The sequence below is a fragment of the Marmota flaviventris genome, chromosome 17, assembly GCF_047511675.1.
Source record: "Marmota flaviventris isolate mMarFla1 chromosome 17, mMarFla1.hap1, whole genome shotgun sequence".
Classification (NCBI taxonomy): Eukaryota; Metazoa; Chordata; class Mammalia; order Rodentia; family Sciuridae; genus Marmota; species Marmota flaviventris.
In genome coordinates this window covers 29995676-30012314 of record NC_092514.1, presented here as the reverse complement: position 1 = coordinate 30012314, position 16639 = coordinate 29995676, and the positions used below count along the sequence as shown (strand labels likewise).

General features: G+C 38.6%; 1 protein-coding gene and 1 non-coding gene across 2 annotated transcripts; both read left to right on the top strand.

The window, feature by feature from the left end:
* Nucleotides 1-284: 284 nt before the first annotated feature.
* On the top strand, nucleotides 285-1220 carry LOC139702286 (olfactory receptor 1-like). Its single transcript, XM_071603023.1, has one exon. It carries the CDS (start codon nucleotides 285-287, stop codon nucleotides 1218-1220), a length of 936 nt encoding a protein of 311 aa, XP_071459124.1.
* Nucleotides 1221-15242: 14022 nt separating this feature from the next.
* Trnaa-ugc (transfer RNA alanine (anticodon UGC)) lies at nucleotides 15243-15315 on the top strand. Its single transcript has one exon. It is a non-coding gene; the product is annotated as a tRNA-Ala (tRNA).
* The last annotated feature ends 1324 nt before the right edge of the window (nucleotides 15316-16639 follow it).

Here is a 16639-nt window from a genome sequence, read left to right as displayed (position 1 = left end):
TGAAAACAGAGGTAAGAGAAAATCCAACACTCCTTTTGTGATAGAAGCAAATAGATAAGTGTTTAGTAAAGAATGACTACTTGGACATGTTTAAAAGAGGGTGAGATACAGTAATACATGATCATAGAAATTAAGGACACTTGTAAGATGATACTTAATATGATGATGGTGAGATCAACTAGTGTAGAACACATAAAGACTGTGTATGAGAAAAACATGATCATTTTCACTGGGTTTTTAAAGGACCTTATTATTTCTCTTAAAGGTATTGGAGACAGACAATAATGAAAAAAAACCAAACTCACATCTCAGAGTTCCTCCTCCTGGGCCTGCCCATCCAGCCCGAGCACCAAAACCTATTCTATGCCCTGTTCCTGGCCATGTATCTTACCACCGTCCTGGGGAACCTCCTCATCATTGTCCTCATTTGCCTGGACTCCCATCTGCACACACCCATGTATTTGTTTCTCAGAAACTTGTCCTTCTCTGACCTCTGCTTTTCCTGTGTCACCATGCCCAAATTTCTACAGAACATGCAGAGTCAAGTTCCATCCATCCCCTATGCAGGCTGCCTGACCCAAATTTACTTCTTCATTTTTTTTGGACACCTTGGGAATTTCATCCTTGTGGCCATGGCCTATGACCGCTATGTGGCCATCTGCTTCCCACTGCACTATACCACCATCATGAGCCCCAAGCTCTGTCTCTCCCTGGTGGTGTTTTCCTGGGTGCTGACCACATTCTATTCCTTGTTGCACACCCTGCTTCTTCCCAGATTATCCTTCTGTGCAGACAATGTGATCCCCCACTTTTTCTGTGAAATATCCGCCCTGCTCACGCTGGCCTGCTCTGACACTCGTGTTAATGAGTTGGTGATATTTGTTGTAGGAGGAATTTTTGCTGTCATCCCATTCTTACTCATTCTTTTGTCCTATACAAAGATCGTGTCCTCCATCCTCAAGGTCCCTTCTGCTCGTGGTATCTACAAGGTCTTCTCCACCTGTGGCTCCCACCTCTCTGTGGTGTCACTGTTTTATGGAACAATTATTGGTCTCTACTTATGTCCATCAGCTAATAATTCTACTGTGAAAGACACTGTCATGGCTCTGATGTACACGGTGGTGACTCCCATGCTGAACCCCTTCATCTATAGCCTGAGGAACAGAGACATAAAGGGGGCCCTCAGACGGGTCCTTTGTAGGAAGAAAATTCTCTTCTGAGTATAAAGGAGTTTTATCATAATTTTTCATTAGCATTAATATTGATATGAATATTGAAATATTTTCCTAGAATTTTCCCTCACCATGGGAACTTCAGTTGAAGTAACATAGTACATTATTGTTCAACAGGCAAAAGAAAGAAGATTTAACTGAGTGCTGAACTATGAAATGTCGTTTTGGGACCTGACTTTGCCTTCCTCCTTGTCTTTCCCAGGTGATGCTGTGAAAAGCCTATGTAAAAGCTACATTTTATGTGCTTTCCAGTTCTTACATTCCTTAAATTATTCCTAGATCTTTCAATGTTATCTCAAATCTGGTTTGACTATGGTACAATTTTTAAATAGTGCTCCATAATCTTATATTGATACTCAATAACTTCTCTATATCTCAATCTCCCAGCAAAGCTCTAAGGTCTTGTACATAATATTCCTGCACAAATTCTGTCATCATTTTATCTCCTAATTTTTCTGTACCCCTTATTTATTTTCATGTCTACCTTGTCTTTTATTCCCTGTCCTGACAATAAATTTTTTCTAATCCTCTGTGCAATAGTGTCATTGAACAATTTTGTGTTCCCTTGTAATTAACTAATCCAGGAACCCCAGAATTTATTGACCCAGGATGGGGCAAAAAGTTAGAGGCTTTGGGAAAATTTTAGTTTTTAAAGTTACCTCTGTTTTGTTTGGTAGTTTTACTTTGCAAAGGATCCTTCTATGTTTTATTGTACCCCCATGACAATTCAAAGGAAACAGAGAAGATATTATCACTTATTTTCAGACTAACATCTATGAAGTTCAACACTTTCCAGGCCATTCAGTGGGTCAGTTATTAAGGCTGTGTAAGATTAGAGACTGAAGATCCTTTTCATTTTCTCTCACTTCCAAATGAAGGATAGCATCCATTTTTTTTTAAATTTTAGCATAACCATGACATGGACTTTTTCTGGCCTTGGTCCATTCCTTTTCTTAATTGTCTCCTCTGATGATTTTCAAATCCATTCCTTTCATATAGTCTCCTGACCTCACTAGTTTATCTGAAGGTCAGATCTTTCTCCCAAACTCTCAGCTGTCCTTAAAAAAAAAGGTTTGATGCTATATTATTTATTCACTTATTTTAATTTGTTCTTTTTAGGTATACATGACAGTAGGGTATATTTTGACATATTATACATGCATGGAGTATATCTTAGGATTCTATTCTTGTGGTTGTACATGACATGGAGTTTCACTGGTTGTGTATTCATATATGAACATAGAAAATTATGACCAATTCATTCTACTGTCTTCCCTATTCCTATTCCCACTCCTTTCCCTTCATTCTCCTTTGACTAAGCCACTGAACTGGTATTCTTTTATTGTGTGTTAAAATTTACATATCAGAGAGAACATTCAACTTCAGTTTCTTAGGAATTGGCTTATTTCTCTTAAGCATGATAATCTCTAGCAAATTTAATAAAGTCTCCCGGGCATATCTCTGGCTCTGGGGACCACCTTAGTAACAGAAGAAACTATACTTTGCAGGTGCTATTGGGCACCTAGATGTCTCTAGCTCCACTAATGCTCGAAAACAGCAGCAGAAAAACTTGAGATGGAAGGCCTTATCAAGAGTTTCTGTCTATGCTAATGAATGTCAAATGGCATTTCTTAGAAAATATTATATGGTTCAGTTTTCTGGGCATAGTCTTGATGCACAATCATTCTGTCCTCTTTTAGCATCTTATTCAACCATGTCATGAGCCAAATGTGAAACCTTAGCCCCAGTAGAGCCACAGCCAACTAATGGCAAAGCTGAGACTAGAACTCACAGACTGGTGTTTTTTTTTTCCTTTGTATGACTGAAAGAGAAAGTGACTGTACTTCCAGGGATCCAGGTTTGGGGGAGGCCAGGTGGCTGGGCCTTGGCGGTGGCTGGGCCTTGGCACTGGCTGGAAGGTGCCAGCAGCCAAGGCTGCTGGTGAGTCCTTGGTCTATGCTGTTTTCTGTCAGGAGGGCTTGTCTCTTAGGTTGGACTGCAAGGACTCTAAGATCGGGGATGAAGCTTGAACAAAGAAAACAGAGAGGGAAAGGGATTCCAGGGAACTGCTCCTCAGTGCCCTCTGCTCTTCAGCTCCAGTCTATAAGATGGCAGAGGCCAGGGCACAGATGCAGTTCACCACCCTCAGCTTCCTTGCTGCAAATTAAGACAATGTGGCAAGAGAAAACTCTCTCACAATTTTCTTCTATTCTTAAAGAAAAATGGTTAATAAAAACCTAAGTTTAAATGATGAGCCGGGACATGGCCTGTTCCACTTTCCTTACCTTGACCCTAGAAGGTGCCAACTCAAACGCCACCTTTTTCATTTGTTTCTTAATCTATAGATACGGCTGAATTGTGGGGAATGGTGGGGGATTCAAGTTGATCTTACAGCTCCAGGGGCTGGAAGGGACCAGGCCAGTCAGCCATGCTCAGGACCCCATGGCTCTTCCCCCTCTCCAGCTACTCCTTAACAAAGTCAAGGACAGGATAATGAAGTTTGCCAAGGCTACTCCTGCAGCTTGGTGGGGGCCTGTGGGGGCATTCCTCTACCCAGTTCCAGTATCTGTTTTACCATCAGCCCCTCGTCCACCCCTATTCCCACCCCTCTCCTCTCAGCTGGGCCATGTACCCCTTTGAGAGGAAGAAGATACCCCCACTTAGGGCCACAGGCAGCAGAGTCCTGCCTACTGAGAGGCTGTTGGGAAAGTGGCTCTGTCCTGTACCTTATCAGGATGTTTGGCTGGAAAACTGGAATTTAATTGCCATCATCTTTGATTTTGTGGTATTTCTGCTTGGAGGGGTGAAACCCCCCTTCCCACTCTTTAGCATGTGTGCCAACTCTCCCCTGTCATGGGTGTTACCCTTCGACACTCCAGCTCAGGGAGTGCTGATGTCCTCATGTGAAGAGATTCCTGTGTGATAGAACCTAAGAAATGTAGCTTGGAAGTGACCCCTGTGACGATGATGTCTCTTTCTTTCCTCTTAGTGAGGAGGTGATTTGTAGACCCTGACTGCCTATGTAATGTAAATAGTGTACATTTAATTTATTGCTATGGTAGCATATTGTATTTGTTAATGTATAAAACAAATTCTAAAAGGTTGACAAATGTATATTTTGTTGCTTAAATGTGTCTTTGCAGAAACTGACAATAAATAACCTATTTTGTGTCCATCAGTATTCAAACTTCTTTGTGTGGGGCCCCAGGCCTGGGTATCACCTTTCAGTTCACTGGAGGTTGCATATTATAGTGTTAACTTTGGCCTGAAAAGCATTTAAATTTTTAAAAAATGAGTCATCAATTTTAAAGCTAACTACAACTTTCAAAAATACACCTAGAAATTTTAAATAAAAATCTCAATTTTCTGTTTCTCTTTAAAAATCAGATGCTGGATCCATTTTTCAGGCATAAATTCATCAGAGCTCACTGGAGTCTGTCTTTTTTTGGGCGGGACATGATTACTCCACAGTTTTCACTACTCCTTTTTGTCTACCTCTGGAGAATTTTACTCATTGTTTGTTTGCATCTCTAGGTATGAGTTTAGATCACACATTTGACTTCATTGTGTCATTTTTTTCCTCTTCCCAAATTCTGAAATTACTGATTTTTTCCTCTTCCCACTTATTTAAGGATTCTTTCATAACTAATAACTTTCTGATTCTATCCTTCTTTGACTCCTAAATGGCCACACTGTTTTTTATACATTGCTTTATACTGTTTGGTTCTATATTTAGAAGTAATATAAAAATACATTTTTTTCAGAAGTTTGAAGACAAGGAACAAATCTTTGAATATCTGACAGGGATCTTGGGCAAATTACTTCAAACAATTTGCATTTTCTTTTATGTATTATCAGAAATCTAACCCACATGCCAAGCATGAGGATAAAAATGAGTTCATAATTGGGGAAGAGCTTTGAAAAAATGGCAAGTATTATTTAATCACCAGAAATTCAATAATATCAATGGTAGCAGATGACATTTATTGCAACCTGACCATGTGGTAATTGTTTTACATATATAGTCAATTTTGTTCTAACATACTAGTTCCTAAAAACAACACTGTTTGAAATCATGCAACCACAGAACTTATAGAAAAAATGGGGATAGATGCATAACACTCAAAAACTTTATCAGTGGCACATAAACATAAAAGGTTATATTTATAACATACTTAATAAAAATCCTAATAATTTTATACTTATTTATGATTAAAAATACATAAATATTATAATACACAGTCATTTGAGCTTGAAAAAGTCTTGAAGTTTGCTTGTGGAAATGGTGTTAAAAGGATTGCCATTTATGAATTATATGAAGACATGGAGGGGATATATTTCTGAAATTGGATGTGTGCCATGCATCTCAGTTTAGGTTCAGTTTTCTACTTCCACACATTTCTCATGGGTTAATTATAAAATCAAAAGTACACTTTGCATTATACTCCAGTCATTCCCTATTGTATCAATTGAGTTGGCATCAATTTCTATTTTTGTTTTTATTTTTTTGTGGCATTAAAGATTAAACCCAGGGGATCTTTACCACTGAACCACAATCCCAGCCCTTTTTATTTTGAGGCAGGTCTCACTATGTTGACTAGGCTGGCCTCAAACTTGAGATTCTCCTGCCTCAGCCTCCTGTATAGTTGGGATTAGAGGTATGCATCATTATGCTCAGAGAAACCCCTTCTTAAAACTGACTCTATTCTCATTTAGTCATCCAAACAACCCATTAAGATGTGTTATTATTTCCATTTAATGTAAGGGCTCAGAATCAGTTCAGTTTGGGACCCAAATTTCGTAGGCTAATGTCAACATGAAGGTAACAGAGTGTTGAGAGTTCTGGATGCATAGAATGCTCCAGTTAAACTGCATCCCAGTTTTCTCTGGTCTCCCTGCCCAGCTGGCAGTCCCTGTCTTGGAACCCATGTCTGTACCCTTATGGGCAGCACTCATGTTAAGCAGCACCTCTCTGAGCCTGTGGTTTAAGGCTTCCTATTTCTCAGCATTTTAGATTCCTGCTGTTCTGTCACCATAGCTGCAAGTGAAGCATCATCTTTCACACAAATTCCCCAGATCGGGCTGTACCTCATAGTTTGGCTGCTTCCTGGGTTCAGCCTTTCTTTCCAGAAGCTGAGATGTCACTTACAGCTGGAGGATTGTGAGGACTAAACAGTTCCTGTCTGTGTGGAAAAGTGCTGTAGGGGCATGGATGCCTTTCAGCTGGGCCAAGGACTGTCCAAATCTTCAGACCCTTTCAATGCTCTGAAAGCTCACTTGCTACTCTAGGTGTCTGTGTTCAGATGTTCTCTCCCACCAGGTAGGCACTCCTCTAGGATGAGGGCTCAGTCTTAAGACTCTGAAACCTGCTCACCCACCTCAGGGTCCAACAGCTTGCAGCAATCATTGGACATCTTGTGTGTGTGTGTATGTGTGTGTGCATGTGGGGGGTGGTGTGGAGAGGCAATTATTCTACCTACTACACAGGGGAAGGCTTTACTGAGGAGTATGGTCAGGTTGTGCTCAGGTTTCCCCTGAGTCTTATTTTTTTGAGTGTCTATTGGGTCCAAAGATGCTACTGACCCGCTGAGCAATGATGAGCCGTTCTCTGCCCCCTGGGCTTCTCATTCCAATAATGACTTCACAGTCTACTTCTGTAATGTTGCACTATCAGTTATTAATATAATCCCATTTCATTCAGGCCCAGTCTTGTTTGTTAAACGTCACATTCAATTCAGAGCTGTCCCCACCAATCCTTTGGTGTAGGCTGGCCTGGTAGGACCAGTCTTTTGCTTTGGGACTCCCTTGTTTACTGAAGTTTACTCAGGCTCCTCTGAGTTCTCTTTTTGACTCAGTCTTACCCTTAAGCCCAGTTTTAGCTGAGACTCCTACTAAACCATTTTGAGAATTCCCTACCCTAGATATCCAAATCAGGTACCCACCCTTCACTCTTGATACCTAACCAAGTTCCTCTTAGTAATTTTCCACCTTAGAATTACCCTGAAAATTGGTTATAAATCCTCACTTGTCCCTGTCATGTTTAAGGTTGGGTTTAATCTCTCACTGCTGTCTCAACAGTTTTGAATAAAGTCTTCCTTGCCTGTTTAACTCTGGTGACATTTTTCTTTCCTGAGTGGCTGGAAAAAAACAACCTCTGTCTCCTCTGCACTTCCACATTAGAGAGGAGAGGGGCAAAAGAGACCTCTCATTTTGGGACTGTCCCTGGAAAAGTCACAGGTTATTATATGAGTACTCTGAGAAGCAGACACCAAGAAAAGAGTGACACATTTATTTAGGGAAAGGCCCATGAGAGTGAGGAAGGAGCTGGGGAAGGTGGAAAGCTGTCTCCTGTGAGGAAGGTCTAACCTTGAGTGAAGGAGAGATGGAGGATGGATGGAAGTTTGGATTGAGGTGACTGGGTTCTAAGATAAGTTCAGCAAGGTCACTGGGGTATCCTCTAGCCAGGGTTCTCCAACTGAGGTTTCCCAAATATTTCTAAATGGAGCCTAAAATAACTACTTCTGCTACACTCAGTCATTGGGTGGGAGCAGCAGGAAGCCTGGCTTTGGTGGAGTTCCAACCCAAATCCAAGGCCCCAGAACTGGCAGGCTGATGTTATAAGTCCTGGTCTGAGTCTGAAGCCCTGAGAACCAGGAGTGCTGTTTGATAGCAAGAAAAGATGGGTGTTTATGCAGTTTTAGCAGAGACAGCAAACTGCCCTTCCTCCCCCTTTTGTTCCTTCCAGGCCCTCAACAGATTGCTGATGCCCACTTGCATTGGTGAAGGTGATTATTACTCAGTTTACTGATTCAAATGCCAGCCTTTCCTGGGAGCATACCTCATAGACACACCTAGAGATAATGCTTGCCCAGCTCTTTGGGCACTCCTTAGTTAAGCTGATACATAAAACTATCATACAAATAAGATTCAATCCCTTCTTCATAGAGCCAGTCCTCCTCTTGTGTTGCCTAGGGAATGAGGGGGGAGTATGGCTGGAGGAGGTGGGCATTGAGGACATGCCTTTGGGATACATATTTTGAATCTTGTGAGTGGAGTCTCTGTCTGCTTCTTGATCATCATGTGAGCGACTTCCCTTTACCACACTTTCCCCCCTTGATGTCCTGCCTCACCTTGAGCCCCAAAGAATGGAGTTGTTTATAGACTGAGACCTCTGAAACCCTGAGCCCTCAAATAAACTGTTCCTCCCCTAAAGTTGTTTTTCCCCTACTACAGAATCCTATTCATTAAACATAAAAAGGACATATGGGAAACTTTATGCTCATAAACTTTATGCTCATAACCTAAAAAATATCTGACTGTTTGATGAACATGGGGACATTAGTGGTGCTAAAGTAATACTGATGGTATAGCCTCCTACTGATTACTGTTTTTCCCGATGACTTTGACTTTTCAGTACTGGAGATTGAGCCTAGGGACACTCTACCACTGAACTATATTCCCAGCCCCTCCCCCTATTTTACATTTTGTAAAATTTAGAGACAAGTTCTTGCTAAGTTGCCCAGGCTGGCCTTGAACTTGTGATTCTCCTGCCTCATATGGAGTCACTGGGATTACAGGCATGCAACACTGTGCCCTGCTGCCCTGATATCTTCAATAGTTGCATGGATGCATGAGAGGTTATTTAACTTGTTTCATCCAGTCTTTTGTAATGGCAAGAAGTACAACAAAGAACTTTCCCTTCCATAATGTCTTAGTTCACACAGGCAAGTATATCCATAAGATAAATGCCTAGAAGTAGTACTACTATGACAGAGGACACCTGCCCTTAAATATTTTTAGGTTTTTGACAACTTATCCTTCAAACTAGGTGTGTTAATTTATCCCTCTATAACAATGTGTGAAATTCCTTATTTCTTTACCCTCAATGAACTTTAAAATTCTAGTCTGATAGGTGATATAAAGTATTCCATTGTAGCTTTAATTTACACTTTTCAAAACTTATGGGGACAGTTGGATATCTTTTTTGTATTTAAAGGATATTTGCATTTCTTTTCCTGTGGAATTGATAATACTCTTTGTCATTTTGTATTGGGTTGTTAGTCTTCTTACTGGTTTGATTTTTAATATTAGGGAATTATCTTGTTGTTTAATTTTGTTGAGACTATTTTTTTCAGTTAACAATATTGAGGTCTTTTTGGATTTTTGAATTCCGTGTAACTGTTTTAAAAATGTATATAGCAAAATTGATCAGTTGTATCAGGAAGGAAGATGTTCAGGTACAGGAAATAAAAACACAGCTCACTATGTCTTTTTTAAAATTAATTGATTTGTTCTAATTTTTCATACATGACAACAGAATGAATTTCAATTCATAGTACACATATGGAGCTCAAATTTTCATTTCTCTGATTGTACACAAAGTAGAGTCACACCATTTGCATATTTACATATGTACCTAGGGTAATGATGTCCATCTCATCCTACCATCTTTCCTACCTCCATATCCCCTCCCTTCTCCTCCCTCCTTTTCCCCCTATCCAAAGTTCCTCCATTCCTTCCATGCTCCCCCTACTCACCCCCATTATGGATCAGCATCCACTTATCAGAGAAGACATTGGCCTTTTTTTTTTTTTTTTGATTGACTTACTTCACTTAGCATGATAGTCTCCAACTCCATCCATTTACCTCCAAATGCCACGATTTTATTCTCTTTTAATGCTAAGTAATATTCCATTGTGTAGCCATTGTGCTTTGGCTATTCTGGGTCCCTTATTTTTCCAGATGAATTTCATGATTGAAATATACCAGTTTCTTTATCCACTCATCTATTGAATGGTATCTAATTTGGTTCTACAATATAGCTAAGGTGAATTGTGCTGCTATAAACAACAATGGGCTGTGTCACTGTAGTATGCTGTTTTTTAAGTCCTTTGGTTATAAATTGAGGAGTGGGATAGCTGGGTCAAATGGTGATTCCATTTCCAGTTTTCCAAGGAATCTCCATACTGCTTTTCAGTTTGGTTATACCATATTGCAGTCCCACCAGTAATGTATGAATGTGCCTTTTCCCCCACATCCTCACCAACACTTATTGTTGCTTGTATTCTTAATAACTGCCATTCTGATCAGATTGAAATGAAATATTAGAGTAATTTTGATTTGAATTTCTCTAATTGCTAGAGATGTTGAATAATTTTCATATGTTTGTTGATAGATTGTATCATCTTCTGAGAAGTGTCTGTTCAGTTCCTTAGCCCATTTATTGATTGGATTATTTGATTTTTGGTATTAAAGTTTTTGAGTTCTTTATATATATAATCTCCACTATATCCTGGAGATTAGTGCTGTATCTGATGTGTGTGTGGTAAAAATTTACTCCCATTCTCTAAGCTCTCTTGTTGCATTATTGTTTCTTTTGATGAAAGAAGGTTTTCACTTTGAATTCATGTCATTTATTGATTATTGATTTTATTTCTTGTGCTACAGAAGTCTTTCGCTATAGAGCCTAGTCAAACATGATGAAGATTTGGGCCTACATTTTCTTCTTAGGCACAGGGTGTCTGGTCTAATTCCTAGGTCCTTGATCCACTTTAAGTTGAGTTTTGTGTATAGTGAGGGAATAAGGGCTTAATTTCTTTTTATGCATATGGATTTTCAGTTTTCCCAGCACCATTTGTTGAAGGTGCTATTTTTTTCCAATAATTTTCATATGTTTGCTGAAAAAGAAAAAGCATTTGAAGAAATATTTTTGGCGCCTTTGCCTAGTACGAGATAACTGTATTTATGTTGGTTTGTCTCTGCATCCTCTATTCTGTACCATTGTTCTACATATCTGTTTTAGTGCCCATACAATGCTGTTTTTGTTACTATTGCTCTACAGTATAGTTTAAGGTCTGGTATTGTGATGCCACCAGCTTCACTCTTCTTGCTAAGGATTGCTTTGGCTATTTGGGGTCTCTTATTTTTCCAGGTGAATTTCATGATTGCTTTTTTTATTTCTTTGAGGAATGTCATTGGGATTTTGACTGGCATTGTGTTATATCTGTATAGTGTTTTTGTAGTATGATCATTTTGACATATTAATGCTGTCTATCCAAGAACAAGGAAGATCTTTCCATCTTCTAAGGCCTTCTTTAATTTCTTTCTTTAGAATTCTGTTCTTTTCATTGTAGAGGGCTTTCACCTCTTTTGTTAAGTTGATTCCTAAGGATTTTTTTTTAATTTTTTGAGTTTTACAAGATCTTCAAAGAAGAAATAATACCAATACTCCTCAAATTATTCCATAAAATAGAAAAAGACAGAATACTCTCAAACTCATTCTTATGAGGTCAATATCACCCTGATTCCAAAACCAGGCAAAGACACATCAAAGAAAGAAAACTTCAGACCAATATCTCCAATGAACATAGATGCAAAAATTCTCAATAAAATTCTGGCAAATTAATTACAAAAACATATTTAAAAGATAGTGCACCATGATCAAGAGGGATTCATCTCAGGGATGTAAGGTTGGTTCAACATATGGAAATCAATAAACATAATCATCATATTAATATACTTAAAGAATCATATGATCATCTCAGTAAATGCAGAAAAAGCATTTGATGAAATACAGCACCCCTTCATGTTTAACATACTCTAAAAACTAGGGATAATAGGAACATATCTCAACATTGTAAAAGCTATCTATCCTAAGCCCCAGGCCAACATCATTTTAAATGGAGAAAAATTGAAAGCATTCCCTCTAAAAACTGGAATAAGACACGGATGCCCTCTTTCACTACTTCTATTTAACATAATCCTTGAAACTCTAGCAAGAGATTTTAGACAAGAATTAAAGGGATATGGATAGGAAAAGAAGAACTCAAACTATCACTAATTGTCGATGACATGATTCTATACTTAAAGGATCTGAAAAATTCCATCAGAAAACTTCGAGAACTAATAAATGAATTCAGAAAAACTGCTAAATATAAAATCAACACCCATAAATCAAAAACATTTCTGTATGTCAGTGACAAAACCTCCCAAAGAGAAACTAGGAAAACTACCCCATTTACAATAGCCTTATTATGTTTTTTTAACCAATGGGAGAATATTTGTTTCAAGCGACATGCAGAGAAGAATTTGTTCTTCTTCAGAAAACTGTATTGTCCAGAGCACACCTTTCTAGGTTAACCAATTCTGATTATATGGGACCTTCTATTCTTTTTCTTTTTAAAATAAGTTTTAGATAACTGATAATAAAGCAATAGTTCTAGTCTATTCATATCTAGTCTATTCATATGCAAGTGAATTATGTAGCAGAAAAGACAGCTCTCCCTCACTGTTACACACTTTGCCTCTGTTTATACATTCTGTTAATAAGTGTATCTGTTCTTTGGATTATAACACCTTGTCAATTTCCTCATTGATGCATTAAATAAAACATTTAATACCTGTTCGTTTTTATTTGAAAAAGAGCCATAACTTTATCTTCTTTCTAAATTGTTTTTGTACAAATGTGAAGCCTGGAGGTAAGGCAGTCTGGGGGCTCAGTGATGCCACCAGAGAACCAGGCTCTCTGCATTTTCCCACTTCACTGTCCTTAGCATGCACTCTTTGTCAACCCCATGTGGTCACTAGGTGGCTGCTACCTCTCCAATCCTTGGGTCTGTGTTCCACATATGGAAGGGCAAAGAATAAAGAGGTTGGAGCTATATCAGGGAAGAAAACTTTCAAAGAAATCCATTTCTGTATACATCTTATTAGTTAAAACTGTATCATATGGCTACCTCTGAGTGCAAGGGAATTTCAAAAGAAATTGGGCACATGGTTCACACTCTTCTAACATCAAAATCAAGACTTTTTAATAAGGAAAGAGAGGAAAGTAGATTAAGGAGGGAACAAGCAGTATGCCCTAAATCAATTGTTTTTAATGGCTTCATGATTTAGTGCTAATCTAATTTGTCTTTAAGATTATAAAATCTTCTTTTACTCCCTCTCCATGCATCTGTCTTAAACATTCAATGGTTTCATTTAAAAAAAATTAAATCTTTGTTTCATTTGGAATTAGGTATGCAGGAAGAAGTGAGGTGAAGATTCGTTTTGTTGTTGTTGTTGTTCTAGATGGCTATCCAGTTTTCCCAGCACTAGTTGGTGAAAATATCAATGTTTTCTTGTTGAGCAGAAATGCCATCTTTGTCTTACATACATATCTGTGCTCACTTGCCTTATTCTATGTTAGTACCAATTATTTAACTTACTGTAACTTGGTAATATTTTAAAAATCCCTGGTAGGGCTGAACTCCCCTCCTCCCTAGATCTCTGATTTTCCAGAATTCCCCTTAATTTTTTATACCATTATTAAAATAAATTAATCATAGTTGAATAATTTAGATACCAGTAGGTTTAAAATAAAAATTATTCACCTGGGTTCACTTTTTCCTATTCCCAGTTTTGCTCTCTAGGGGCAATCTCTCCTGAACCTTTTTTTTTTCCTTTTTATTTTTGCAATATTGTTTGATAATGTGATTATACTGCTGTTTATTGGTTGATTAATTTTAGTTATTTATTTTCTTCCTCCTAGGAAGACAGGAAATTAGTTGTTTTAACTCTCCTCCCTTTCATCATCTTTCCCAAATCAATATTTTTAGTTATTAGGGCAATGAAGGTATACCAGTCATTATAATGATATATTGGTCATCATGAAGTTAAGTAGAATTCTATTTTCTTTCTTGTACTGCTGTTCATTTTCCTTAGAGTGAATAATCACCTCAATTTTTCCTGGCCAATTTCTCATGCACATAATTTCATTTTGAGGCTCTATTTTTCCTGGCACTGAACCCTCTGGGGGAATCCTATGAATTCCTTGTTCTTCACTTGGCTCCTTGTTTTTCCCCCAGAGGCGATCCCCTAGAGCCTTCTTAAGCAGAATGGGAGACAAATGTGTTAAGTTCTTTCCCATCTAAAAATACGTTTATTCTGCTTTTACTCTATCTAGATTGCTAGTTTGGTTGAAAATTGTTGAAAATATTTATTTTTACAAAATTATATAAGTATTGCTCCACTGTTCTAGCATCTGGAAAAACCATTTGGATTCTTGACTTTTGTAGTTGATCATGTTTATTTCATGTTTTTCCCCCCCTAAAGGTACTTGGGATCTGATTATACAGTTGATCTGAAATTTCTTAATGATAAGTTTTGGCATCAATTAAAAATGTTTTCATTGTTTTGGATCTTGCCATCTGTGCCTTTGGGGTTAGGGAAAATTTGTCATTTCTTTGATTTTACATAAACTTAAGTAAATTTATAATTTTATGTAAACTTAAGAACAGCTTTTCTAATTCCCCAAAGGTTTTTTAATGGAATTCTTATGGGGGCCACATTAAAGTTTTAATTTAAGGAAAGTGGACATTTTTATGATATTGAGCCTTCCTGTGTAAACATAGGTTATATCTTTATATTATTTGAAGTTAAAAAATACTCCAGTAGCTTATAGATAGAAATTATTTCTTAGAAGATTTATTCCTAGTTTTTTTTTGTTTGTTTGTTTGTTTTTGTTTTTGTTTTTTTGCCTCTGTAATACATGAGATCCTTTTTATCCTAGCTGTATTTTCTACCTGGTTCTTTTAATACAAAAATGCTATTAGTTTTAGTATGTTGATTTTGCACTTAGCCAAATCATTCTATTCCCTATTATAATTTTCAATTGATTCTATGTTTCAAATAATACAATCATATCATCTACATTAAAAAAAAATTCCTGCCTTCCTCCAATGAATGGGAATTTATCCTCCAAAATCTTTGAAGTCCTTGATGCTAACATATGTGAGCACTTTCCTTTTCTTTCTTCCTGTATACTCTTTCACATTTCATATATAAATATTTTTTTTCCAGACAACTTACTGAATTCTCTAGGTTTTAATGCTTCTTGAATTCCAGGTATAAATTGTTTCACTTGCAATGGTATTTTGTCCTCCACATCCTGCCCACTAATTCCCCCATTTTCTCTGCCACCTTTGAGGTCTTGTGTCTTGCCCTTCTCTTCAAAACATTAATTAGGGGGCTGGGGATATAGCTCAGTTGGTAGAGTGCTTGCCTTGCATGCACAAGGCCCTGGGTTCAATCCCCAGCACCACCAAAAAAAAAAAAAAAAAAAAAAACATTAATTAATGCCCATGAGCACAGGAGTAATTTGTTTCTGTCTTAACTTGAATAGGAATGATTCTTACGTATCGCACAGTGCAAGATTCGCTATGGTTCTCTGAGTCTTTACCAAATTATTTTAATTCCTACTTTACTGAAAATTTCATTTTTGTTTTTAAAATCAGTAATCCATGTTGCATTCCATCAAATGACTGTTGGTCTAATGACCAATAGACCATTGACATTATGTATTGTTCTTGTACTCCTGGAATTAAGCTCCTATTATTTTATTTAGAATCTTTGTATCAAATGCTTTTACAGATGAGAACGAGGAGCAGGGCAGGAGCCTGGTGATCATTCATGGGAAAGAATGACTAGATTTTTTATATTTTAGAATTTAACCATAAATTTAACAGTTAATATGTAGTTGTTACTTTAGGTATGGGTGCTTGCCTTGCATGCACAAGTCCCTGGGTTCAATTCCCAGCACCACCAACAAAACAAAAGGCAAAGAATGACTTAATTTTAAGGAAGAGTGACGGTTCAGGATTTTCTCTCCCCAGCGGGCGGGCAGAGACGGTTGACAGAGTCCTGTTTCCTTCTGAAACTGGGGAGCACCACCAAAGTTAGAACAGCGGGATTTTTGTTTTGCTTCTAAAAAGCTCTCCATTCTGACCCACCGCCACTGGGTGGTGCGCGCAACCTGCGGAAGCAGAGCACCAGGGCCAGTGGCGGGGCGCAAGGGTAATTTGAGAGCAGACCTCTCCCGGCTTTTCATTGGCTGGTCCTTCAGCAGGCCCGCCCTACCCATCTCCTCATTGGCTATCGGTCCAGGGTTGTTGAGTGCCTCCCCGCCACCTCGGGAGTAAGTGCTAGGGATATAGCTGTAGACCTGGAGATCAACCACAGCGGGGCTCCATATTTCTTTTGGGGTCCAGGTCCGCAGCTGGAGGCGCATATTCTTTTACATTACTTCAGTAACTACTAGAGGAGGTTGAGAAAGTTCCAGGGACAAAGCTGGAACTGGGCCGGGCAGGAGGAGGCAGCACACCGCCTTCTATAGAACACATACGGGCAAAGGGTCGCGAATGGACCCTTGGATGCTGTGCGGCGGACCAAGCCTGAGGCTGGGGTAGAGTCCTGCATGAGGTCGGAGAAGACCACTGTGGGCAGCCCCTAACTTTCTGTCCCCGACTAGGCGGGCTGGAGTCAGCCCCAGCCAGGAGCTCCCAGCCAGAGCAGAGACCTTCTAAGGTCTCTTAAGTGCTCACTGTTGGAGACCCAACCCCACGTAATGTCAAACATGGATGGAACTGGAG

Excerpts from the sequence above, each read along its gene's own strand:
- LOC139702286 (XM_071603023.1), top strand. The coding sequence starts at position 285 with ATGAAAAAAAACCAAACTCACATCTCAGAGTTCCTCCTCCTGGGCCTG.